General features: G+C 40.6%; 1 protein-coding gene across 2 annotated transcripts; it reads left to right on the forward strand.

Moving 5' to 3' along the window:
- The first annotated feature begins 627 nt into the window (after positions 1 to 627).
- Positions 628 to 26888, forward strand: nr3c1 (nuclear receptor subfamily 3, group C, member 1 (glucocorticoid receptor)). 2 transcript variants are annotated; one of them, XM_031745214.2, is made up of 9 exons: positions 628 to 943; positions 1455 to 2662; positions 15402 to 15550; positions 15780 to 15896; positions 15973 to 16251; positions 18006 to 18150; positions 20328 to 20458; positions 20922 to 21079; positions 22854 to 26888. In XM_031745214.2, exons 2-9 carry the CDS (start codon positions 1455 to 1457, stop codon positions 23004 to 23006), a joined length of 2340 nt encoding a protein of 779 aa, XP_031601074.1. In that variant the 5' UTR covers positions 628 to 943; the 3' UTR covers positions 23007 to 26888. The 2 variants fall into 2 exon arrangements, with proteins under 2 accessions (XP_031601074.1, XP_031601075.1); XM_031745215.2 differs by having other exon boundaries at positions 628 to 800.
- Positions 26889 to 27235: the final 347 nt, after the last annotated feature.

Raw genomic sequence — 27235 nt, forward strand, 5'->3', positions numbered from 1 at the left:
AATAGTTATGAGAATTTCAATTCTGATCTGAGAAACGCACCAAAGCGACTGAGAAAAACTGTAAACCAACAAGGAAATTGCATCTCTAGATATGCGTTATTCGTTAAACTACTAAGCCCAAGCATTCCAGCATATTTAGAAAAAAAAAAATCTGACGTCAGGTGTAACTTATATTGGATCAGGTTCATTCATTTGGACAAATAAAACATGGGTTAAATTAAAAAAAAAACAAAAAAGTGAACAGATATTGCAGTAGTACACTAATAAACACAGTGTTTCATCATACGAGTTTACACACCAGTAAACACTCTTTAAATCTTTAAAACTGAGAGGAAATGTTCTTGCAACCACGAATACCACCCTCCACCAAAAACCACCCACCCACACAAACACGCGCAAAACGCAATGAACGGTACAAGAAAGCAGAACTTTGCTGTAACTGTGGCACTAATTCTGATTCAGTAAATTAAATTAAATTAAAAAAAAAACCCAAAACGTGTCATCCTGCACCGATTTCCTTATATTTGATCGACTCCGTTTTATATTTTTTTTCTGAAAGTTTAATCGGAACTTCAGCTGTAGTTCCCCGGTGCGGCCAGCAGCGGGCAGGGCTGCACGTAGTAAGCAGGTCAGCCATGGAGCTGCCTCTTTCAGTTCTCCATTTTGTATGTTTTTCCTAGAGGTTAGCGCCTACTTTCCTAAGGGGTAGCTGGCAATCAGTGTAGCCAGACCAATCTGACCTTTTGCATGCAAATCTACAGCTGGATTGATTTGGACGGCTGAAAAAACGCCGAGGCTGGGTGTGTTTTATCATTTGATGTCGTAATGTAGAGACGATAGGACGCGACAGGAGTAACGTTAGCATAGTCAATCAGGGTGTATCAACCAAAACAATGTTGACAGGCGACCTGTGGACACATATCTGCAACCACTCATTTCAAGGGTAAATACGATACATCATTCACATTTAAATAGGTACGTTTGTTGCTCGACATAAATTGGGAGTAAGTTGGCTCAGTTAATGCTAAACCAGCCGTTGTAAGGGCTGCGTTACCTTGCAGGCTAATGTTAGTGTCAACGACATTAGCTGCTACCTAGCATGTCAACAATTAGCAAGAAGCTACCGCTAGGAAGTCTTAAACTTGTCTTAACTTTACCAGTCTCTGCATCCAGTGTGTAGTCTAATTCGCGTTGTGTGTGTTTGCTTTAATTGCAGTGGATAAGGCGTCGAGATGTGTGCATTCATGTATAATATTTTTCTAACAGCTAGCGTAGTTAGCAGCTGCAGTTCGTTGAGTATCAGGCGCGATCAGGCAACTTTCCCCCGGTCTTGCACATACATGCAGTTACCTGCTCTGTGCATGTGTTATTATCAAACTCCGTAGATTTCTGCACGTTTATCTGTGTTTGCACTCTGTATCTTATCGCTGTCTGTCTCTTCTCCCCCTTAAAAGATGGATAAAGGTGGAGTGAAGAAGATAGCATACAGAAGAGATGACCATTTAAGCAAACTGGTCTACACTGAAAGCCCCGAGGAGGGAGGTCTGTTGAGAGTAGCTCCTCACAGTGCCATGTCTGTCACCTCTCCCGCCTCTGTCGTTCTTCCATCCAGCTCTTTGATGCAGCCAGGACAGGTGCCCAACGGCCTCAACAACAGCCCCCTTCCTGAGGAGCTCACCTCTGCCTCTGTCATTGCCACCGTAGGCTCCTTGATAGACGGTCCAGAGCCCCGGGGATTGACCAAAGATCAGAGACCCCAGCACCAGCAGCAGTTACTTCAGACGCAGACGACTTTTGGTCATCAAACCTTGTCAGAAAATTTGTCCCAGTTGGATGCCAGTATGGCAGACATCACCCAGTCCTCCATGGATTCGCTAATTGGGGGATCAGATCCCAACTTCTTCCATTTGAAAACGGAGGATTTCTCCTTGGATAAAGGAGAGCAGGACCCAATTGACCTTGATAATGCCTTTGAGCCCATTGGGAAAGATATGGATGTGAACCAAAAGTTGTTCAGTGACAACACTCTGGATCTGCTCCAGGACTTTGACCTCACTGGGTCCCCTTCAGATTTTTATGTAGGGGATGATGCTTTTCTGTCTACTCTTGCAGATGATTCTTTGCTTGGAGTGACATCCGAGAGGGACATAAAACCTGCTGTAGTTGACAGCAGTAACACGACTGGGGCAGTGCCTGTTGCCCTTAATGGCAGCAGTGTGACCAATCCAGCTCAATCCAGCCCTACCATATCCACAACTACTTCACTATCCCCTGCAACCACTCTGTCTGCAATGGTGAAAAAAGAAAAAGATGCAAACTTCATCCAGCTCTGCACCCCAGGTGTGGTTAAACAGGAGAAGACCGGAGGACAGAGTTATTGCCAAATTAGTGGCACGGCTTCCGGAGACATGGCCGGGACTAATGCCGTCTCAGTCTGTGGGGTCAGCACTTCAGGAGGACAGACCTACCACTTTGGTGTGAACCCACTGAGCAGTGATAGTCAGCTGCAGAATGAGCAGAAGCCAGTGTCCAGCCTGTTCCTCCCAGTAACGACCATCGGTGGGGTGTGGAACCGAGGCCAGGGTGTTGGTAACAACTCATTAGTCCAGAGGGCTGGTGAGGGGTTCTCAGGTTCCTCCTCCTACCCCACCAGCTTTACCAGGTAAGAAATGTCGACATCAGTCAGCTGTGTCCTATCACCCTTCATTTCAATACATCTAAATAACCACTATTTACGTTTTAAACCAAAAATGCCTTTATTATATATTTCATCGTCTAGAGAAATCTATTATTCAGTGCTGAAATACCACTGCAGCAGTGTTCAGACTGCATTTTAGCAGCAGACCTGTGGCCTTCAGAAATCAGTCTGGTCATGAGCTGACTTGCCCACAAATACTCAAGATCCTTTGCTGAAATTCTTGTTTTTTTTAATTGTTTTTTTTTTTTTTCTTGGTTAGTTGACTAGGAAGAGTGTTAGTGGGGGTTTGCATCTCAGATTTGATCTTAGATGCAGAGGCCTTGCGCCCCCTTGGTGGGTATTCATAGTTTGTTTACATTCCTTTTATCTCACCTGCTCATAACCTTTGCAAGAGAATAGTTTCATGATATGGATGATCTTTGATAGCTCAGGTAGCCCGAGTACTGTAAAAGAAAAAGAACAAAAAGGAGATGAGACTTTTTTTTTTCTTCTTCTTCTTTTTTTTTTTTTGTAAATGCTGCTTGTGATTTAGAAAGTTGTGTTTGAAATTCGGTTGCTGTTTTTGTTTTCACGTGATTTGATTTTTAGTTTCAGTTGTACTCGTCTTGTTTATGTCTCAACTTTGGTAGACTTTATCTGCTTTCAGATCGGACTTTGGCAACTCTGGTAAACCAGTCTTACAAAAACAGTTATCAGATGTTGGTGTCAGCCCAGGCCGTTTCACTTTATGACTTCACACAAGCAGCTAGTCACGTCTAGCTTCATCAAATTAAATGCTGGATAATTAAAGTGTTTATTAAACTTTTATTTATTAAATACATTACATTGACACTATTGATCCCTGTGAGGAAAATCGGCTTTGAAAAGTAAAGAGTCAGCAAACTAAAATGCTTACTTTTCAATACCAAGAGCAGAAGTAACTGTATAAAAGGTGAAAATGACGCAGTTGTATAGAATTGGATCAGCAGTCAAGAGAAAAGGTGAATGGCTATAGAAAGAGTTGCTGGATTGAGTTTTGACCTGCATCTTTTTCAGTCAGTAATCTTTATTCCTTCCTTGTATTTTAGTTAGTTTCTATTATTTGTGGGTTTTTAGCTAAAAAAAAAAATGACTAAATTAAAGTTCTGCTGTCAATGGTGCTATTAGTGTGGGGCACTGATGTTTAGGTGGATGGTGTACATCAAAGTAGCATGACTGCTGGTAGTTTTAATATTGTTCCTGATCAGTGCAACTTCCTGCTTTTTTTTTTTGCAGTGATAAGAGACGGTCTATTTTTATACCCACAGTCAGACATTTGAGGAAGTTCTTCTGTATTTCTGCAATTTATTTTAAGCCCTTTTATTTATCTATAAATGTATACAAAAGCCATATTACAACCATATTACAATATGGCACAAATCACAGTTTATCACTCGAGTGTTTGCCTTTAAATAAAAATACAGATATGAGAAATTACAATATGATGTCTAACATTAGAATGGGTTTTGTTTCTGTTTCCTTATTCTGAAGAATTGGTGACTCATACAATTAGACGTTTTTTGTTTGATGTGTTTTGGTTCAGCATGGTTTAACCTCTAAGATAGCTAACCTACTAATCCTGTTTTGTGAGGCAGACTGATGCGCTCCACAGGACGTGGCTGCACCAGAAGTAGTAAGTGCTGAGATCTAGAGGAAGGATGTGCTGTTAAAGGCTCGGGGAATTCCACTTATATTCAAATCAGACAGGCCATCCTTTTGTTTTCCTTGACAAGAGCATCAGTATGAGTCTCTATAGCTTGTTTCACTTCCACTCTGTGATCAACTGTTTTCTGATTTGTTGTGTTTATGTTCTAATCCCACTATCTCTTTTGCTTTCTATTAAAAGAGCAAGGTCTCATTGAGTCATTTTTGGTAGCTCTTCCAGCTGATCATAGGCTAAACAGATTATTTGAGCCCGTAATGTAATAATCATATTATTTCTGTGTAAGGAGAAGTGAGGGGGCGGGGGGGGGGGCTCCTTCTGTTCTTATGATGTATTTCCAGTGAGCTTGCATTCTGGCTAATAGGAATCACAGTGTTTGCAGTGCACATGGCCCTACAAAGTATCTTTTGTAGTGTAATTACTTTGCTGCCCTGCAGATATTTTATGATTTCAGCTCCGAGGCTGAGATGCGAACAGGGGTGTGTCACAGAGTCTAACTGTCTGCTTTATTTGCATCTCTTTTACATTCACGGCTGTCTGATTTGGTATCTGATATAGGAGTGATCAGCTTAAAACTTGGCACACACAAATGCGTCCTGTCAACACGGCCAGCGAAGTGGTTGTGTTTGTATTGTGCAAATGATGCATGGTGCCATCTCCACAGCTGCCACGCTGCTTGGTGAGCAGGAACAGATGGGTTAAGACACGAGATACACCTCAGCTTCATTTCACTTGAGCCTCTAATCGTCCTGTCTTTGTGAGCAGTAAAGGTGTGTTTAGACATGGGATTATGCCTGTCCATGTGGTGTGAGGCCAAATGATTTTGTGTGCACCTCTGGCTGTTTGATGACTGTCTTATTAGTGTCTGTGTGTGTGTGTCTGAGTCATTTTTGTGTGGTGTTTGTTTGACTCTGGTTGTGTTACATTTAGTGGCTTGAAATGAACTGAGCACTGGGCTGTGTTTTTATTGTGTGGTCACCAGGCAGTTTGCATTATGTAGAAAACTTCTCACGCTGCAATGTCACTGCTACTTCCTTCTAAAATTGTGGCTCAGAGGGCATTGCGTGACACTGAGTGGCTGACCTGAAATAGCACATTTTATAAATAGCACAAACGGCAAATTTTTGCTTGTTTTCTCTCTGTGCAGGACTCTTAACATGAGTCCATTGTCCATTAGTCTCAAACGTCCGCTGTGAATTCCGCACATCACGTTGCATTATAGTATGATGAACTGACTCATAGATAACCTGTTTGCAGTTAATCGAGTGCGTCACTTTAAGAAATGTGGAGCTTTGTTTATTTCGGGAAATACACACCCTCATCATGTCATGACTGGTTTTGACCACCAGACATGATGGATCGAGGGAACTGGTATAAATATATTCCTTCAGTAGATAATAATCCACCTTAGTTTGTCTGAGTGCCTCTTCAGCCTTTTTCGAAGCCTTAAAAAATATAGATGTAGGGGAAAGGTCTGTCTTGAATACAGCTTTAAGAGTTTAAAGCTTTACTCATAATAATCTGCAGATATTTGAAGTTTTGGTGGAAAAAGGATGAAACAGAGTGATGCTGATGAACCTACAGCAGCATGCAGTTAACCACAGTTGGAAACCTTAGGCCTTGTTAACATGCAAGTTGCAAAGATAACGAAAGGCACTGGCATGATTGTGAGATTGTTCTGTGCAAATTCTGGGCATAGGTTTGCAGACCGTTTTCTACATGTTGCAGCTGTCAATACTTTTACCACGGGGCAGTGTCACAGACAGCTGGTCTGTGGGCTAGTTGTCTTAATGTTCATGTGGTTATTGGTAGTTTAGCTTGGCTCCCATCTCAGAAAATCAGAGTCAAGTCAGAAAAGAGGATTTGTTTTGCTCGCTGGCGTATGGTAGAGCACTCATTAGCAGTAATCAGTGTACAACAAATTTCTGTTTGGTTTTGTTTTCTTGCACTTCAGAACATCACCGTTGCTCATTTACAGTTGAAGTCCGGTTGGTGTTCAGTGTATGGCTTACTTAGTCAGCCACAAATGCACAACAGCAGTAGTATACATTACAAATTCTATAGTTGGTTTTGGTGGAACCTCTCCGACTTTACAAATAGGAAGTCCGATTTGAGGGGGCGTTCCAGCTGAAAAGTCCGACAGGGAACTCAGGATTTCAGACTTCCCTTCAGATGGAACGGAGCTTTATTATACAAAGAACATTGTTCTAAATTGTAGTAAAGTGAAACAGAATGTTAAAAATGATGGAAACTGTCCACTGCAGTCACTACCTCTGCTTTTCATGGTGTTTTTTTTTTCTTAATTTTTTTGCACTTCTCCCTGTATGAGTTGAACTGTCCTCACATGTTCAGAACTTCTTAACCAAGTAGAATTTATCCTTTGTAGAGAGTCATCCCCGTTGGGCTGTGTGCTTTTTTTTTCTTCTTTTTTTTTTAATGACTGCACAGAAGCACATCTGTGTAGAGTTGCATAACCAGTCCTTCACTCTGCATAGTCAGATACCATAAATACCACTTAAGCTGTTACTTATAGACTTCTGGTCATTTTCCAAACTTGTACCGCAGTGGTTTCTGGAGATTTGCTTTTTGCGGGGTGTATCTCAGCGAGTTTTGAAGTTATTCTAGAGCTTAAAGAACATTCAGACACAAGATCTTTTCAACACGGGTTCTTAAAGACATTAGGGATTGTCATTGTTAATCCATCTTTGGTTTTAGAGTAGGTAGTCATCAATTTGAGTAATGGTATCTTCTGTGCTGACACACATGGTAATGGAGGAGAGAAAATGGTAAAAAAGACTCTCAGACTGCACTGAAGCTAAACAACGGCACATAATTTAAACTACCATAAAAATAATAATGTAAATATTTTGTAGTTAATTAGTTTTCCCCTTTGGCTTCTTGGGATCTCAGGGGTTTTCATTGGGTTGGTGTGCTGCTCCCACTAAGGCAAATACACTGGACTAAAGATAATTAATATTTTTGTTAATAAAAACAAAACAACAGACGCATCATTAAAATATTGATTTGAACTTTGTGCTTTGACATTATCTTGTAATGGTTTTAGGATAAAGATGAGCTCTACTTTTTGTAGCATAATCATATTGTCTGTCATTATGTTGTTGATGCATGCTGCAGATTAGTATTTGTAGATTTGTGCATTTATTGGAGGAACTTGGTCTGCAGGCGTAATGAAACTGATTCACTGAATAGAGCCGTTGTCACTTAGAGTTGTCTTGTGTTGCTTCAGCATCTGCTTTTCACTTTATGTGTGCATTTGGATGATTTAGGAGTTAGGTTTTCACACATATAAAAGGCCTTAAATTCAAGTTTCCACTCAAGCAATTCCTTTAGCTCAGTTTTTCTGTTTATGAAGTACATTCTCTGGAAAGTTAAAGCAAATATTTTCATAATGGATGCCTCGTTTAAGTTATTTTTTTGGCCAAAAAAAAGCCACACTTTACTTTCCTGGAGCAGCCACGGGGATTGGCTGCATTTTTCTGCATGATACTCTAGTGGAGTCTGAGATTTTCTCTCAAACAAGTGATTTGAGAACACATTTGGCACATTAACTAATTAAAAATGAATCATTTGTTACAGAGTAACAAATGTGTTGTTAAAGTAACAACAAATGTCTTGTTACTGCAACCCAAACATTTGTTACAAAGTTACAAATGTTTGGGTTGCAGGCTTAACCGTCTGACTGATGACGCTGCACAGGCAGCATTTAGTGAATCTGACCTTCTGACTCTGAGCTCGTGTGCAGTCAAGACGGGGCCGAATGAAGCAGTGCCTGGACGAGACGGTGATCTCACTAACGTGGTAACTCTCCAGAGAATTTCACATGTGGGAATACTGAGTCTACTGTGGAAACTGACTATGACTCACAGCTGAGTGAAACTCGGGAGAGTAAATCTCTTGAAAATACTTTGATTCAACCCAGGTGCTGCTTTGAAGCAGCTTCTTCTCTTCCACAGAAAATGCCTTTCTTTAATGTTTTATCATGCGTTTAAAAAAACCAAACAGCTAAAGTGTCTTTGTGAACATTTTAGGCAGTGCTCTTCTGATCAAATTATTGGTATGATTCATGCCCTCAGGGCTGTGCATCATGACAGCTACAGGATTTATAAGACATTGCAGAGACCTGTTCAGCTAGTGAGATCTTTATCAAACCGTTGCGGCGGTGGTGGGCCTCAACTTTAAGTTAGAAAGTATGTTTAAGTTGTATTGGTGAACTAAAACTTTCACCAAACAGTCATTTATATATAACTGTGCGTATTTAAATAAAAGCTCTGTGTATTCCTATACTAATCTCTGTGCCTTAACTCTGTGTTTAGAAAGTAGTCTTTGGTCAGAGTCCCAGTTCACTGCACAGTCTTGCCGCGGCACACCCCTCTCCTCGCTCAGCCGCCCTCTACCTCTCGCTCCCTCTTTCTCCCTCTGTCCCCTGCTTTTACTTCCTGCAGTCAAGGGCAGAGACCATGACCGTCAGCAGAAACTTTCACCTGCTGTGTATCGCTTCTGCTTGTGTGTGTGTGTGTGTGCGCGTGCGCGTGACATTTGTTTCTGTTGACTGTGTGTATTATTCATGAGTGTGTAGGTGCGCACATGTATGTGTGCATGAGGGTGTGTCATGAGCACTCAGGCAGGAAGGCGGACCGCAGAGCACAGCCGTGAAGCTCTCACTCCTCTGACCTACTTTCTCTCCCGCCTCCCCACATCTGGCGCCGAGTGAATGCACCAGATCAAATGCCAGCCATTCCAGTCTCTTTCACATTATTACTGCATTCCCCTGTAACCACAGTGCTGCTTTTTCTATATTTACTCTTTGTTGAGTTTTGATGCTGAATAGGCTTATAGAAATTCCCCATATTGAGGGTAAGAGGATATAGCTAGACTCACTCTGTGCATTATATGTGCTTTTTTTTCCCTTCAGTGAAGTTGTTGAGTCAGCAATGTTAAACTTTTGGGAATGGGATCCTCCCACATCCAGTAATACCCAGTTAAAGGTATTACAGTATCCAATTCATTTTGCAGCCAGGAAGCTACCTCCCACCTACACGCACTAACAGCTTCTATTATGGAAACTTATATGGAAACTCGGATCCTTTGGGGTTGTTTTTCTTATGCTTAGGAGCGAGTTGAGTCTAATTTCCTCCTCTGGTGCTCGAAGCCAAGCAGTAGTTGCTGCTTTGGGCTACAAACTGCCACTGTTATTGAAACAGATTTAGCACGAAGAGGAAGACAGTGGCCCTTTGTGGACAGTGACACAGAGGGACAGTCCAGAGTGCCTGTATGATGAAACAAAGCAACAGCCATGAAAAAACTTGATTTAGACGTAACACTGAAGTGGTACGCTTTTTCAAGTGTTCACTGTGCCTTGACAGCATCCCTTATGAGTAAAGACGGTGCACCAGTATGTATAAAAACATACTGTTATTATTGGACACCATACATCATAGATATTTTTAGAAACGTCCAGCCCAGAAAGAAAGAAAATCCTACCACTCACTCATAAAACCTCTTTAATTGTTCTGCATATGAAAATGATTCAGAGTGCACAAACCAGTTCTCCTGTCTATTTCGGTGGTGCACTTCCTTATACACACTTCTACCGGCTCTGCTCCAAACGTCTGATGAAGATGAGATGTTTGTGGGATGATGTTAATCCATATTTGTAGCTGCAATTACCAGTAAAATAAACCAACCATCACAAGTGAGGCTGAGAAATCCAGTAAAATGATTGGTCATAATTTTTTCAGTGCGGTGACTCAGTGCAGTGGTTGTTTATAAAGTAGGTCAAGTAGTTTGATTGAGAGAAATATGTGTAAGAAAGCCTTAAAATGATTTATCATCTGCAAAAGAAGAACAACTGCATTTTAGAAAAATGCTTGAAGGCTGATAATCTGAATGGGCAGGTACTGGAGTATAGAGAGTAGGGGGTTGCCAAGTTCCTTGTGATGCACGCAGCTTAAAGGGGATTATGAATTGTTAAGCAGGGCATTGGGACACCTGCATTAACACAAGTGTGTTGCCTGCGTAACGCCCAGGCTCATTGATTGCGCTCCTAAGCAGCTAACTTTCTCAGCACTGCTTGTGTTGAAGGCGAGCCCCCAGCTCAGGGTGTCTCTGCCTTTGTTCTGCGTCTGAGCTCTGACCGAGAGTACACTCGGAGGGAATGCAAGAACTTCCTGTTGATCATGAGCAGGCACTTCAGCAGATGGTTTCAGAAAGAGGAAATTCGGTCTCCCCACATTGCCTTGCAGCTTTGAGTGGTTTGCATCTGACAATCCACAAAGACAGATTTGCAGCACATATTATAGTGAAGTTCAGTTTCATCAGCTGATTTCACAATGAGATTTTGAGAAGGTCATAGACAACCGCAACTTCTCTTCAGGGTTACTTCTCGTTGTCGTTGTTGTTGTTGTTTTTGTTGTTGCAAACGTTTAACAGCAGCAGTAATTGGATTTGAGCCAGTAGTCCAAAGCCTTCTAGTAAAGCTGCTCTGCTGACACCATCTCAGTGGACCCGTCAAGGACAAACCCTCTGACATCATCATCATCATCAGACTGGACTCATTAGCAGCCACCGCCCATCCTGCTGGCCACCACACCCTCATTTGAGGCCTTCTTATTTTATTTTATTGTTACCCATCATGCAGTACGATCCAGAGGCCTTATAAGTGATCCAAAATGCTGTGGCACAAACCTCAAACATAGACCCAAATCATGAAACATTGTCTTCAGTGACAAATGCAACAGGGAACTGTGCAGCAGATGGTATTTCCCCCACACAGCCATGACCTCTCAGATCTATAGGCCTCAGTAAAGCTGTAGTTCAGCCTGTGTGGAGAACTGGTGATGTTTTAAAGGCAGAGGACAGGAAATATTGATTTGATTTTTAGTTTGATATTGGAAAAAAAAACTGTATATAGAATTGTTATTGAAAGCATCCTGGCTTTATATTTGGTGCTTTATATTTTTCTACAGTATAGTGTGTTGGTATAGCCACCGTGAAGCATTGTGTAAACCTCCAAGCCGTGGAACAGGCTGTAAATATAATAGCGACGTATTATCACCTAATAACTTTGTTACAGGACACATTTTGGCAAACCGTAGCTTCTTAACACATCCAGCAGGGGTGAAACAATAGCATTGTTATTTGGAGGCATTCTTCTGAATATTTGTATACATATTTATACATCTGTTAAGAGTTTCTGCTTATTGCTTTTGTTTTTTCTTTGTGCTTTTTGGTCCTGTGCATGTGGCACAATATGGGGGGTTAGAGCTTTTATTGAAAACAGCCACAAGCTGTTATTACTGAAAAGTGCTGAAAGTTAAACTTTTAAACACTGCACTGGAAAAGGCAGAGTGAGTAAAACATTTTGGAAATTGTTGAGGATTAACAATTTTTTTTTTCACACTTGATTCAGTGGTAATGTGAAAATATTAATTACTTAACTAGAGTCACCTTAACTTTTGTGGGCTATGAGTTGTGCTCTGGGTATAAAGTGTAAAAAGATTTGTGGTCATTACAGGATAAATTTTGGGGTTTACAATGTGCACCTGAATGCATCATGAAGTCACATTTTCTTTTTATTACATGGTTGGCAAATTGATCTTGTTGTTAAAGTAGAGATGGCGCAACCGTCCCTCTCAGGTGATGGTAGTGTATAAATATAAACCAAAGTTCAGTGAGGTTCAAACCAGTCAAGGTCAAGGACATATCCCCGACCTTGGCTTGTTTGTGTCTGTTTGGAAGAACAGCAGAGAGGGCAAAGTGAGCAGCACTAGAAAATAACATAACTTTCTGTCGGCTCACTTTGGCATCCCAAATGAATGTAAAGGTTATTCCACGTCAGTCATCAAGTCCCCTCAAATCCAACCATTTAGGATTGAGTGAAGAAAAATTCCAGTGGAGCAATCCACTTAATAGGATTTCTGCAAAATTTCAGGTCCCACTGTTATTAGTTTTGTTTCTCAAAATAAAAGACAAATCAAAACTAATTGAAAGATTATTTGCAAAGTTTCTTTTGGAAGCAGAGCAGTGTAGTTTTTGCATCTTGACAGTACATCAAGAAGTTATGGTTGCAAAGACATGATGTGTCCTGGGTGTTGTTACAAGACTTTATTGCAAAGAAAGAACTTGTTAATGTCACCTCCAGATCCAGTCTTAAAAATTAAGTACAGTTTTATTGTTTTCATATGAATTAAGACGGTTTGTAGCAGCCAGACATTGCTAATCAAATGCACTTATCAAGTGTGACAATCCCTATTAAAACAGACCTTCAGGCAGTTTGCTGATAAGGAACATTCAGGTGTGCAATAACACAGTGCAACCATTTTCCCAAGAGTGGAAATCCCTGCAAATTTGGCCCATGGTCAGACGGTGCAATGCTCAAAGTAAGTGCAAAAATACCAGAAGAGCTACCATTTTAGGCATCTAGAGCCATTTAGCATATTAAAAGTGGAAGTTCATGACAGTGAAATTGTTGAATGGCTGAACATGCATGGCTTGTTTGGAAGGGTTCCAGGAAAAAACTCCTCTTGACAAATGACATGGCTGCACAGCTTAGGTTCACAAAGATGCATCTCGCAAGCCATAAGACTTCTGGAGCAGTGTCCTTTGGACTGAACAGACCAAAGTGGAGATGTTTGGTTATACACAATGGCAAATATGGAAATGGCCCGACACATCATATCAGCACTAACGCCTCATTCCTGCTGTCAAGAATTACTTTAATTAAAATGTTGAAGCATTTTGGATCCTCAGTATTTTGGACCCTTGATCTTGAAAGCAGTGAATATCAGAATTTATTAAAGTCTTTAGCTGCTACATAAATGTGAATATTTTAAACATTTGTATTGGTAGATTAAAACATCATCACAACATTACAAATGTATTGTGAGGTGCACGTGGGGCTGCTACCTAAATAAATAAATAAATAGTAATCATGTTACCCAAAATATAAAAAACTTTATCCAACTATTTTAGTGTCCAAAATGTATATGAATAAAAATCAAAGAAGAATACACTAATAGCATGAGAGGGATTACATGATACTGTACAAACAGGTGAAAAATGCAAAGCTTTTTGCAAAGTGGAGCTTTCATAATAAACAAACACGAGGTCCAGAGCAAACTGTAAAAGGTCAATTCCTAGTCATTTGACAGCAGTTTGGCGTGTGAGGCAGTATTTGAAGAATAATAGGATAATGGTGCCATCTCTAGTAGCCTGCAAACCAAGGTGTGAAGCCGTTGATTTAAAGCATAACTGATCAACACTGAGCAGAACTAGTTTTTCTTGTGAATACTTGAAAAGATGGAGGGATGAGGGAGGCTCTTCTCTCTGTCATCACACACACTGAGCTAAAATACGGGCATGTAGTTTTAATATTTCTTTTAAAGTGCAGCCCACATCAGCCTTAAATCAGTTAAAAAATAAACATGTCTAAGCTTTGTAGTCACTTCTTTGCTGTAACTTTGATGGATAATGAGAGTGGGAACATACTGCAAAACCATTACCCCACTGTTTGGTTTGGTGAATGTGGATTTGTTGGTAATTTCTTGTTTCCTTTTTCCACTGTTCCAAATAAATGATTGATTGTTTTTTATTTATACAAGTAATGCGCCTACTTAGGCTGGGATGATGAATCTGGTTTTCAGGGCTTAAAAACAGTTGTTGGTATTGCACCATGCCCATTTATCATAATGTTCTTTCTGTGTAGTCTACCTCGAACATTTTGAAATCCTGCTCGTGTTAATCTTAAAAACATTTGTTTTTAAGTTCAAAATAATCATCATAAACACTGGTTTCCTGGCTTACTCGTGAATTTAGTGGCTGTGTTCACTCTCTTAAAGCTGCGTTCACCGCTCACAGCCGACCAGGAGGGAGTTGTTTAGGTAACACTCCACTTTGAGGCATCCAGCTCTCCTAAATAAAACAAGATTTGGAAGTAAACACTGGTTTGAATTTGAAGTGTAAGAAAACAGTGCGGTGAAAGACAGAGAAAATGAAAGCTCGGAAACGATCACACAGTTGTATGGATTATAGAAAACTGACATTTATTGACCGCAGTGTGTTGTCAGTGGAGCTTAGCTTTCACAGATCTTGTGTTTCTTTTGGTTTTCTTTCCTTTCTCTTATAATCAGATTTATGAATGCTTCTGGACTTGATGCTTTGATGTTTTACTCAGGTTTTCCGGTCCAGCGCTGTCCATTGAAAGTGCATGAATGCCTGCTTTCATCTTAATACCCTCATGTTGTATAACAAAAAGTGAACTTGAGTCCCCTGCCTATAATCTCAGTAAGTGTTTTGTTGTGTGCAGTGATGGTGTTCAGGAGAAGCTATTGTCAAATACAATAGTTTTCATTGCAGCAGCAGACGTGTAAACATATGGACAGAAACGGTTGTTGCACGTCTCAGGCTGGATATCCTCTCAATGTGGGCGTTGTCATTGCTGTGGCCATTGGGTTAGAAAAGTTCATGAATGCAGCAAAGTCCTCTAGTGGCGGTTTTGAACAAGTGCATTCTTAACCAGTATTGACCGGGTCTGGAAATGTTTGTGGTTCAATCACAGGAAGGAGGGCTGTTTTATGAAAACCACCGGATTTAGGATGTGACCGCAGATGTTGAGATAATTTAGGCTTTAAGGGCTGGGACTTTAAAGTTTTCTTCACTCAACATGCTGACATCAAAGCAGAGTTTAGAAAAAAAAAAAAAATATATATATATATATATATATACACACATACATAAAAATTGTTTTTTATTTGCTTCAAAGCTTCAGCACAGAGTTATGAATATGAACTACAGCTCAATTCTGGATAGGACAAGGCTGCATAAATAGCACTGTGCAAACATGCAGTTTGTGATTTTACACGAATTTGATTGTGTTGTGCAGCTGTTTGATTTGAATCAGTTTAAACACTTTTGGCAGGCAGTAAAATTACATTAGCAAGAAATTGTGTTTTATTTAAAAAACCAAAAAAATAACAATGCTGCTTCTTCCAATTCTATCTTCAGGCAGGAAGGGAGCACCGCTACATCCTCCACACAAGGAAAGAGCGGGACTCATAAAATCTGCCTGGTGTGCTCTGACGAGGCTTCTGGCTGCCACTATGGCGTTCTCACCTGCGGCAGCTGCAAAGTCTTCTTCAAGAGAGCAGTAGAAGGTGCAACGCCCGAAAATATCATCATTCGTGTATTTATTGCTTGTAGTTACACAGTAATTACTAGTGTTTGCCTCTCATGTTAACTCAAATACAGGGGTTATAATGCTAAAGTTGATGGCTTAATGTTTTAAAAGACTGTGAAACACTTCAGTAGATTTAGCATGCAGTGTTTGCCTTAACATTTAAGGTAAATAACACATGGATCTGTGTGCTGTTCTGTGTGCTGCAGGGCAACATAATTACCTGTGTGCAGGGAGGAATGACTGCATAATAGACAAAATCAGGAGGAAGAACTGCCCAGCCTGCCGATTCCGAAAGTGTCTGATGGCAGGCATGAATCTGGAAGGTATGCTCGCATGGATATATCAGATGCGTTGAGTTGTTTTATTTGCACCCGTTCACCCCTGTTTTGTCTCCTGAAGCTCGCAAATTAAAGAAGAATCGGTTAAAGGGTGTCCAGCAGAGCAACCCACCAGAGGTTGCACCTTCTCCGCCAGTTGAGACCCGCTCCCTCGTACCCAAGTGCATGCCTCAGCTCGTTCCAACAATGCTATCCCTGCTGAAGGCGATAGAGCCAGACACCATCTACGCTGGCTACGACAGCACCCTGCCCGACAACTCCACCCGCCTCATGACCACTCTCAACAGGCTTGGAGGCCGACAGGTCATCTCTGCCGTCAAGTGGGCCAAGGCTCTGCCAGGTTAGTGGTGCTTGGTGTGATTAAGCTTACGGTGGGAAATTTGTAAAGTATAAATAGTAACAGACAGGTGATAAGTTAAAGGGTCTTAGCAAGGTGTCGTCACCAACACCTTGAGGCGACTGTTGTGATTTGGTGCTATATAAATAAAACTGAATTGAACTGGTAGCAGAACAGCTTCAAGTCTCTGTAATGCTACTCGGGGGATAGATCATCGTTTCTCCAAAAGATATCCCATTTTTAGGTGTTTCGATGATGGTGGTAGAGAGTCTGCCATGTTTAACATGTCACTACAAAACCTCCCACTGGTGTTCAATCGTAAGTGATGGCAGCCTTGCAGGTTAATTACAGTGAAAAGACAAACAAAAGAACATTTTATTGATTTGTGCCCTCTAAGGCAGCGGTCCCCAACCCCCGGGCCTCGGACCGGTACCGGTCCGTGAGTCGTTTGGTACCGGGCCGCGAGAGTTGAGGCTCAGGTGTGAAATGTATGGTTTTCAGGGTTTTTATCGGTTTTCAACGTTATTTTGTTATCGTTTTTATCGTTAACTCGGTTTTCCTGGGTCTTTTCACGTGTGTTATGAATAAATCTTCTTTTTTTCGGTACCGGCACTAGTTTTATTTTGTTGTATTCATCCGCGACACCTCATTGCCGGTCCGTGAAAATATTGTCGGGCATAAACCGGTCCGTGGCGCAAAAAAGGTTGGGGACCGCTGCTCTAAGGGAACAAATGGAACAAAACCATGACAGCAAAAATGCCCCCAACAACTAAACAGAACCAGGAAAAACCCAGAACTGTAAGAGTCAAGCATTTAGGTTTGTTCTGTAGGGCTGGCCTCTTTGCTCGACAGTCTGATTGTCACCCTGTGGGATCCCACAGAGGAGGTTACGGGTTAGGGTAGAGGTTAGGATAGTGTGATCCACCCTCCATGAAAGTACAGCGAGTGGCCCACATACACCAAATCAGTATGCAACAAATGAGAGAGAAACACACAAATCTATGAGTTTGTTTCTCACTTCAGCATTAAGAGATCTCTACACATCAACATTTCATTTTAGACTAATTAGTTGAAATAAGTAGATTTATGCTGAACATCATATTAATGATATTTTAATGCATGAAAGGGAAAATGAGCTAAAATGGCCTTGATTGGCGAGCTATCATCAGTCACTTTGACCATCTGCACAACCCTACTGTGCCCTTCTCTTGGCGTGCACCACACATACGCTCGCCCACCTTCAGAGAATATAGTGACAGATGACTCGTCTGACCTTATTGCTTTTTCCACATCTCTGCGAACTGTTGTCTTTGTGGGTTTTTTTTGCTGCCAAACTCTCAAATGTAGATTCTTTGTAACGAGGACTTCATGCTCTGCAACTCCATGTAGTTTATTTCAGTGTAGTTTTCAAAAGACCTGTTTTTAATGACAGTTCCACCATGTCCTTTATTAACATTTTAAGCTATGTATTTGAGGAGAAGCTTCTTTGTTCTTTTACATGCAAATGCATAAATATCATGTTTGTGGTATTAACCACAGGTTCACTGGTTGCTATTGTCTTTCTGAAGCAAATGTCACTCTGGGTGTTTTCCGTGTTAAGCTTAGTCTTGTGTGTTCACCAACAGTGATCCCTCTTTAAAGTCTGTGCAAACAGTTGTCTAGTAAACCACAGACCACATCTGGAAAATGAATATAATTATATTATATCGTGACTGCTTTGAAACCCAGTTGAGGTATTTCCACGTCCTTCCCCTCAGGTTTCAGGAACCTGCACCTGGATGACCAGATGACTCTGCTGCAGTACTCCTGGCTCTTCCTCATGACTTTTAGTTTGGGCTGGAGGTCTTACCAGCAGTGCAACGGCAACATGCTGTGCTTTGCGCCAGACCTCGTCATCAATGAGTAAGTATTGCTAAGCATTCTAAATCGTCTGATACCTAAAGGACGACTAGACCGATATATATTTAAAATAAGTGAAATAATGTGTCACCGCTGTCGGGATTGTTAAAGTAAAAACATAGACGACCAGGTGACTCAAGCACAAACATCTGCTTGTTGAAGTGTATCAGAGCGGCTCTCTGCTGTGTGTCCCATCTACCAACATTCAAACTGTGTCTGTCTGCTCTCATTAGTAATCTGTGTCTGATCCTTCTTACAGAATCTGAGAGCACTGAGCCGTTGTCAGAGCTATCATGCTTAGGGCTATAATAGGCCTTTTGCTTTTCATTTCTTCCCCCTAATCAGAAGCTTAAAATTAGCATGATCATAATTAATATCTGACGAGGGTGTGTTTTCTGTTGTTAGTCAGCTCCAAACAAACTTCAGTTGCTGCCTGTCTTTTGTCATAATTTGCCAAAAATAATCTCTTTCAAACATTCGTTTGTTGTCTCGCTATGGGGAACACTGTGTTAGTATTGGCTTCATACCCTCTTGTTCATCTACCCAAACAGTACTGGAGACAAGGTGAAGGAGATGTATAGCACTGCACTAAAAACCACATTGTGATTGCCATGGTCACCTGTAGTTTGTATGAAAGATGCAGATTTGTCCGTAAACAGAGCTCCAATATATACAAATGGCTCAATATAAATATCCAAGTATATTCCACAAGCCCCAACTACTTAGCTAGTAGTTGGCTTTTGTTTGCACACAAGTTGGAATCTACCATGCAAACTGCTGGGGAGTGCTTTCGGCCAGAGCAATCACAAGGAGGTTTTTGGTGCAGCACCCTCTTTGCAACAAATTTCACCTAGCTGCCAACTGTGAACAAGCACACACCAACTAGTCGGGTGATACAATGTTTTCCTTTACAACTTGAAGCCTTAACTGTCCAGCTGAATACCTTGATCATCAGATGCCATCATGGCTCCTCTCTGACAGTCACCGTCTAGTCCTCGCCATGCAGCCAGGTGGGGGAGCATGTTAACTTAGACATCCAAGCCTGCTGGGGTTAATGCTTGTTTTTATGCTCACCATGCCCCCTGTTACACGGTGGTTATGCCGCTAGCGCGTTGGTGTGTTGTGAGACTTTCTGGAAAAAAACAAAAGACTGTAAAGTCTTTGCTTCTGGTTTTAACTGCTTCCCTTCCTATACCAGTGCTGATGTGGCGTTATCTTCTGAGTGTGGGCACTTATGATTCGGGAGAGTACTGCGGTAGCTTCCTTCACCTAAACAGCAGACATAAATAGAAGCGACTTCGTGACGACATTGCAGTGGCGTGCGAAGCAACAAATGCAGGGGGAATACTGGTGCCTTAAGCCTTGCACATGAGGATCAGTTGTTTGCTTCATGGGCTAACCCCATGTTGGCAAGCCTGTTACTAAACAGTGGCTCTCTCACTGGATTAAGTAAGTTAACTAGCAAAGGACTGCAGCTACCTGTGTGTCATTGTGCTCATTCCTTTAGGGGAATGACACCTCCTGGGCTCTGTATATACAAGATGAAATTGTATTGAAGTTGATCATTGCAGGGATTTATAGGTTAAGTGTCACTGTACTCCACTGTGAGCTGTCTTACCTTGAGATAAGAGAGAGTAGCAGAGATAAAGAGAGGCTCATCTTGAATGATGAGTGATATTGAACTATCCTCATTTTACAGGTAATGCTGTTAGAGCATTCACCATAAACATCAATCATGTTATCAGAGAACAGAGGTTGAAGGACCAGTGACCTCAAGTTTGTTTGTCAGTGACATGTTGCAAACATTGCCCAGGTGTATTTCACAAAGCTTGGTGTAGAGGCAGCACATGTGTTCGAGAAGACGCCATTAAACACTGCACAGGAGGATCACTTATCAACTGGAAGTTAGGACGCTAGCCTTAGCAGAGATTACCCCTTTAAAATACCTTCCTTAGAATAATATCTAATAGAAGCAGATAGTTTAGTCTATATCCTATTTTTGAGGTTTTCATGTTTTGGTGTAACTCACACTATAAACTGATCACTGTAATGATCTGTACTAAATGGAAAAATGCATTTTCACCCTTCTACATCACGACCATGGACACTAAATGTACAGAAATATTATAGGAAGTACAACAGGAGAAGTATTCTGAAATGTCTTTGTCTAAACCCACCAGGGAGAGGATGAAGCTGCCCTACATGACCGACCAGTTTGAGCAGATGCTGAAGATTTGCAGCGAGTTTGTCCGGCTGCAGGTTTCCCACGATGAGTACCTGTGCATGAAGGTCCTGCTGCTGCTCAGCACAGGTCAGACTTCCACCTGAGAGCAGCTGAACTGCTGTTACAAAAGTCATTATCTCAATCCAATACTATAGAGAGTGTTGATGGATGCACAAGGCACATCTCAGCACTTTCTCAGTTAAACTAATACGTAGTTTTGATTGAGTACAGAAGTTTACAAAACTGCGTTGTGGTGTGTGATAATTTAGTGCTGCAGAATTAAAGGTGCCAGACTACACTAAACACATTTATATAATCTACATAGCTAGATCTCTGCCCTGTAGACTAGTTGGATAGTCATTAGGTGCTGTTTGTGTCCTTCACAGCATAGATGTTTTATAGTTAATGGTGTTTAAAATACTCTTCCATGATTGCAGTTTAAACCTGGAAGTGTGATGACTGTAGCGTGAGACACAGGCAGTAAAAGTGAGGTACACTGTCCTGATTTTATTTCCGCGACGTTGACATTGAGTGTCCTCCTCTCCCACAGTGCCAAAGGACGGCCTGAAGAGCCAAGCAGTGTTTGATGAGATTCGCATGTCGTATATCAAGGAGCTAGGAAAAGCCATTGTGAAGCGTGAGGAGAACTCCAGCCAGAACTGGCAGCGATTCTATCAGCTCACCAAGTTGCTGGATTCCATGCATGAGGTACAAAGACTGAGCACATGATCGCAAAATCTATCAGCGCCAGCAAGTCGTTATTGACCATCTGCAGTCCCTAAATCCTTAAACAATGATCTGTTATCTGTAACTAATCAGATTAATTAGTTTAATGTGCAGAGAGATTTGAGGGAGACTTGTTTCAGTGATACAAAACAGAAAAGTACAGATTTGATAATACTTCCTAAAATGCAGCAAAATTGATCAGAAACTATCTGTGCAGGGTTTGCTCAGTTGCTTAATGTTGACAATTAAGAGAGTGTGATATATCAGAGACACTGACTGAGGTTCATAATAAATTAGAAACACCTTTTTGTGGGGAACAAACTGGAACGAACCCCCGGTGCAGATGGACCACCACATAAAGAAAAGATAGGAGAAATGACACTTTAGACAATATTATGAAAGCTGCCTGGCTTTTGACTCTCAGCTGGACGCTGTGCATAAAAAGCCAGCAGCCCGAGCCAATCACATCACCTGTCACTTGTCAGTGGTCACCTGCTCTGGCACCTCTGCTAACATGGTGCCAGAAGGTAATGAGAGACTCAGAAACCAAATATCCAATCTAGGAGGAACTCAACCTACTTTATTAGATTGCTGATGTGAACCAGAAGCAGCTGTGTGAAAGTGATACGGCTTTAGAAGCAAGGAGTAAGCTAGTGGAGGGCTACCACACATGCACAAAAATTAAAGTGTGAAAATGAACTGCTTTTGTACTCAAAGTGATACTAGTGACCCCACCTTCAAAGCTACACATTGCTGGTGCAGTTTGTTTGTAGGTTTTCATGTAGCATTGTCATCCAGTATAGAGTACTGTGCACAAGTCTTGATCCATCCCTCATTTCTTTGTGTTTTGCTTCAAAGGAGATGGACTTTTTTGTAATTTCTAAATTGGTCTTCTTGAGTATTACTACAGGCTTTTCAAAGTTTTTTTGTTTTTGTTTTTAGACATTGGCTGCTTTTTCACTCATTTTCACTCCTTGTACAACTTTCAGAGGAAAGTTAAGAATGTCACTTAACACGGATTTGTGAATCACAGAATGAATCAGTGTTGTCTACAAATAACAGACAACTTTGCACATCTGAAATTGTGTTTTTTAGGCAGTTTGTTACTAGCAGCCTCCTCCAAAAACACATCATTTGTTCCCATTTCTTTACTTAAAAGATCATGCAAAACAGTATTAATTGTAAAATAATATTTTATTAATAATAGTAAAATTGTATTTTTATACCAGGGAGGTGATTCCCAAAGAGCTGTTAGCTGAAATCTTTGCCTTAAAATTTTAAGGTGGACAAATGGAAGACAAAACATGTGGTCCTAGACCTAAAGTAAAGTATGTACAGCCAATGAGTGGTATCTGAAACTCATGTCCTTAATAAATAGGACACTTTCAGCCAGTGGTGTTGATGGGATAATGAAAGCAGAAAAGTATGGTCAGATTTCGATCACAATATTATCTCGAAAGCATCAGATTGGTATCAGCTTCAGTTTTCAGTCTAATCTAAAAAATACACTGCCAGTAAAGTAAAAGCATAAAAGATGGTGGTCCATTCTGATTTTCTATCAGGCATCAATTGGCCTCCCCACAGAGTGGATCTGCATTATTAAAGCAGTGGAGGATCGTCTTGACATAGAAATATTTGTTTATCTGATGGACTGTTTAAAATGCCACTCATAGTTGTAAACGATTACTCTGGAAACTCTTGCATGTGTTTTATGTTAATCACATTCTGATGTCTCCTCCTCTTGCGTTCTCTCCAGATGGTCGGCGGTCTGCTGAGTTTCTGCTTCTACACCTTTGTGAATAAATCCCTGAGCGTGGAGTTCCCAGAGATGCTGGCAGAGATCATCAGCAACCAGTTACCAAAATTCAAGGCTGGGAGCATCAAACCTCTGCTCTTCCACCAGAGATGACTCACCCCCGTAACAGACACAATGCCTTAAAAAAAAAAAAGAAAGAAAAAAAGTCCCACCACATCACCTCACCTCACCACCCTTCCCAACCGGACTCACCCACCCTTACCCCAACCCCAGAAGACTTGAGGATCCCAGGCGCGGATGATGTATTTTGGGAGCACGTATGCAACTCTTGTGTAGTGGCTCACGGGTCTGATGGGAGAGGGCGGAGATGTTTGTGTAGAAACGGCAAGCACAAGAGGTTTGGTTTTGTTGAACAGTGTAAGATGTAGTGTGTAACAATGAGTAGGAATTGTTTGTAAGATAAAAGATAATCACAGAAGAACTAGACTAACATCAACATCATCTCAGGTTTCTTACCTTCAAATTCAGAACGTTATCTAAAATAGATTGAACAAATATCTATGTACAGGTTCTGATAGTATTTTCTACATTTTCAAATTATGACAGTTTATACAATTACCCAGGTTGATGTTACCCAAGAGGGTAGCGAAGCTTAACATGCTCGTCGGTAGGCTTTTAGACTGTATGTTCCACTTTTAGTTTTTATAGCAAGTTGTAACAAAATGTTTTATCAGTCATACGGGGGGAAAAGTGTTTTTTCTAGTCATTTAAAAAGCGTATTTCGTGGCTTTTCATTTTTCTTTCTTTCTTTTTTTTTTGTTTTGTTAATTAACTTTGGAAATTACGAAACAAATCTATGGGACTGTTAAGAGACATCCATCGTTCTAAGGATTATTTCTTTCACAAGCTGACCTCTTCCAGGTTTACACACGTCTTTTATTATAAAAGGGAAAAAAAACATGTGCCTTTTTTGCTTCAACGATCACTTAGCCATTTTTCTTCCGACCGTACTCCTCTTTATCCCATCATGGTCTACCTTCATCGTCTGTTGATTGTACTTTTTATACTTCTTTCGAGTTTTCCTTTTTGATTTTCCAGTGGCTGTATTTTATCTTTAGAAGTGGCAGCTCAGTCCATCGCTCACGTGTAGAAATGATCCTTGTTGTTAAACGACGCTCAGAGCCTGCTTCCTCCTGCACACAGACACACATACACGGGAGTCTTTAGGTGCGATTTGAGCACTTTGTACTCTGCTTAAGGCTTTAAAAGGCTGTGAAGAAAGACTGTTTAAATTGTCTTTCCTATTTGACTTTAGATGGAAAGTAGAGCTGCTTTTTTAGGAAGTAGCCCATTTTTGCGCTTCGTTTTAGTCCGTGCTCCTTCAGCGGTAGTCCCACAGTTGGATGGATATCTGCGTCTACCAATCACAAGAGAGAGGGCTTATTCTTATTGTGTTTGCAAGTTTATGTCATTTTTGATTAATCAGGAAATTTCTGTGGTTTTTAACGTGGCTCAAAGTGGAAGGAGAAACACCCGTCTTTCACTTTTTAAGCTCTTTTTACAAAGTGTGTTTGGTAAAGATGATGATGTGATACATACAGTATATCTCTGCTCTCAATAAGCGTCTGCTTTGGGGTTTGTTTTTTTTATTATTTTAATTGAAAGCTCATGTATTATTGTATTCGTTAAAGGAATAGCTGGACATTTTGGGGGAATGCAGCTAACCCGCTGTCATATCTGTACGGTGAATGTGAAGCTGGAGTTTAAAGCTAGTTTGGTATTTCTGGCTTTTTTATTAGTTTTTTTGTATAAACTAAACAAACACAATCTAACTGGTATTAATGAGGTGTTAAAGGTCCTGGCTGTCTTATGTTTTTTAAATGAAACCATGCCAGATGTTCCCCTCTCTACACTCTTTCTGTGCCTGCAGCTTCATATTCATTGTAGGGATATGAGACATTTTACAGAATACTGGTCAAAATGTCAGAGTATTCCTTTGAGAACGAACAGTCTGTATGATAGACGGCTTGTGTAACGAGCACTTCGGCTCAGGCATCGTCCCCTCCCTAGACAACGTGTCCAGCGTCTGCTTGTGTTTTTCGTATGTTTGCATGTTTGTTTGTTTGCCATTGTGGTCGAGTCCCGGCATTTAAGAAAAAAAAAAAAAAAGCACGTATCACCGGTCACCTCATAGAGTCCCGTCACAGTCCGAGTGTAGCGTTACTGCTTTGGGGAGGCAGGCAAAATGGATCCTTTTTATTCTCTGGGAACTGTTTCAGTGCCAAACTCCTGTTTTGTCTGTTTTCAGTGATGCTGAAAGTCGGTCAGTATTGTATGAGAAGCGGAAACGAGCCCAAACTTTGAAGCTTTGTCTTAAATAGAGAAAAAAAAAAGTCCTGAGTGATCTGCAGTTCAGGACACTGGATTGTTTTAAGAGATAACTGAGTTTTATATGTAACACAGATGTATAAACACACGTTAATGTAGGTGTGTGTTTGTGGGGTGTAAGTGGGAATTTTCACCAGTCAGTCGGCCGTGTTTCCAAACATCCCCCCCCCCCTTTTTTTTCTCCTTCTTTTTTTTACATGAATGTGACCCTTAAAAGAGGAATTCCTTTATTTCACTCGTGTATTTAAATATGGAAAAACGTAAAACTGTCCAGTGGCCAATCTATCCCCCACGACAAGTCTAAAAAAAATTTCTCCCCCATTCTCAGGTTATTTAAGCTGTCTGATTCACACAGCGTGTAGCTGTCTGTGCTCAGTTCTGACACTAAAAACCAAAAACAAGTTTGGATTCCCCAGATGTCTCTTGGTGTTTATTTTTCATTTTATGTTTATTCCCTTCTTCCCCCGCCCCCCCCAAACAAAGATTAAAAATTTAATATATGAGAATAATTTAATGACTCTGCTGCCACCAGCATCACTCTCACTGAGGCTCAGACAACAGATGCTTATCAGTTTCAGATATGTGGAAATCATCTTGGGTTACTTTCACATTCAGTGTAGCCAAGTCTCTACTGCTGCTGCTCTTCATTTAAACAGGTATATATACACACACAGATATATAGATATATATATATGTATATATATAGAAAGAGAGAGAGAGAAAATCGCACACTTGCCTCTTCTTGCTCAAAAATGTCTTGTGTGTACATTTTTGAGGAGGACATCTGAATATGCAATAGAAACACCATCATCATAGCATAGCATAACATTACATTACTTCTTGTTTTCCTTCATTTCTTTCCTATATAAGCTATTTACATACAGGAGACTGACTTTGATCTCTGCAGGCCAGCTTTTCAGGATATTCAGGAAACAATAATCAGTCCACCCAGATTGCACAAAAAACAACAGCCTGTTAGATGTTTGACTACAAGGTGACCAAAGCAAGTGCAGACAGGACAAATGTACAGTTTTGTTTCTTTTTACTCTAACGTGGAGGCTTTGGTCGGATTGTGTAATACTGTGAATAGAATAGGAGTCAGTCTATTTCACACGCAAACTGTTTGTGAAAGTAATCAACCAGCTTGAATCTTTAAAAATCAGAAAAGAAAAAAAAATTTGCACTACCCAAATATTATTTGAAAATCTATTTTGTATAAAAACATATGCAGACATTAACTTTTGAGAATTATCAAGGGCAGATCATCTTTCACTGGTATATGCTTTCTCTAAAGAGCTTTTCCGTTTGTTTTTGCTTCCAACCAGTTTAATATGTACATATAATCAATTGTAAAGAAATAATGTGGTGTATTTGTCTCCAAATAAGAGTTTTTCAGTACCTCCCCCCACCCCCTCTGTATTATTTCCACTCTGTAGTGTGATCCTGTTGATATTTTTCCTCCATCGATTAAAGTTCAAACCTTTAACGTCTTTGTGTGGTACTTGTCGAAACGGGGACGTGTATGATGATGTTTGCCATCCATTGCAGTAAAACTAAACTGTGGAAATGGTAATGCTTGGTGCAAGGCCACTTTTCATGATCACAGCAAGTACGTGTTCATCAAATAAACATGCTTTTCCATTCTGACACCTGGTTTATTGACTGCTCAGATTCACTGGAAGTAAACCTGTGTTTTTGTTAAGTTCAGTGTTTATTGATGGGTTAAAACATCAGGATTTCCCATTTAAAAGCATGTGAAATTTATTTATTTATTGGTCAAGCTGCTCATTTACAAAAACCAACCTTCTACAGTGGGAGTAATGGTGGGATCGGTATAATTAGAAGGGGGGAAGAAAGCCGTTTAAAACCTGAATTTAAGGCAAAGTCAGCAAACTTTTAAGGTGAAGTTTCTGTCAGATTTCCCTGGTGACTCTTTACAGTGCAGGCGAGCATTTAAATTAAGATAATTATTTAAAATAACTGCCCCAGTAAGT

This window comes from Oreochromis aureus, linkage group 2, assembly GCF_013358895.1.
Source record: "Oreochromis aureus strain Israel breed Guangdong linkage group 2, ZZ_aureus, whole genome shotgun sequence".
NCBI lineage: Eukaryota > Metazoa > Chordata > Actinopteri > Cichliformes > Cichlidae > Oreochromis > Oreochromis aureus.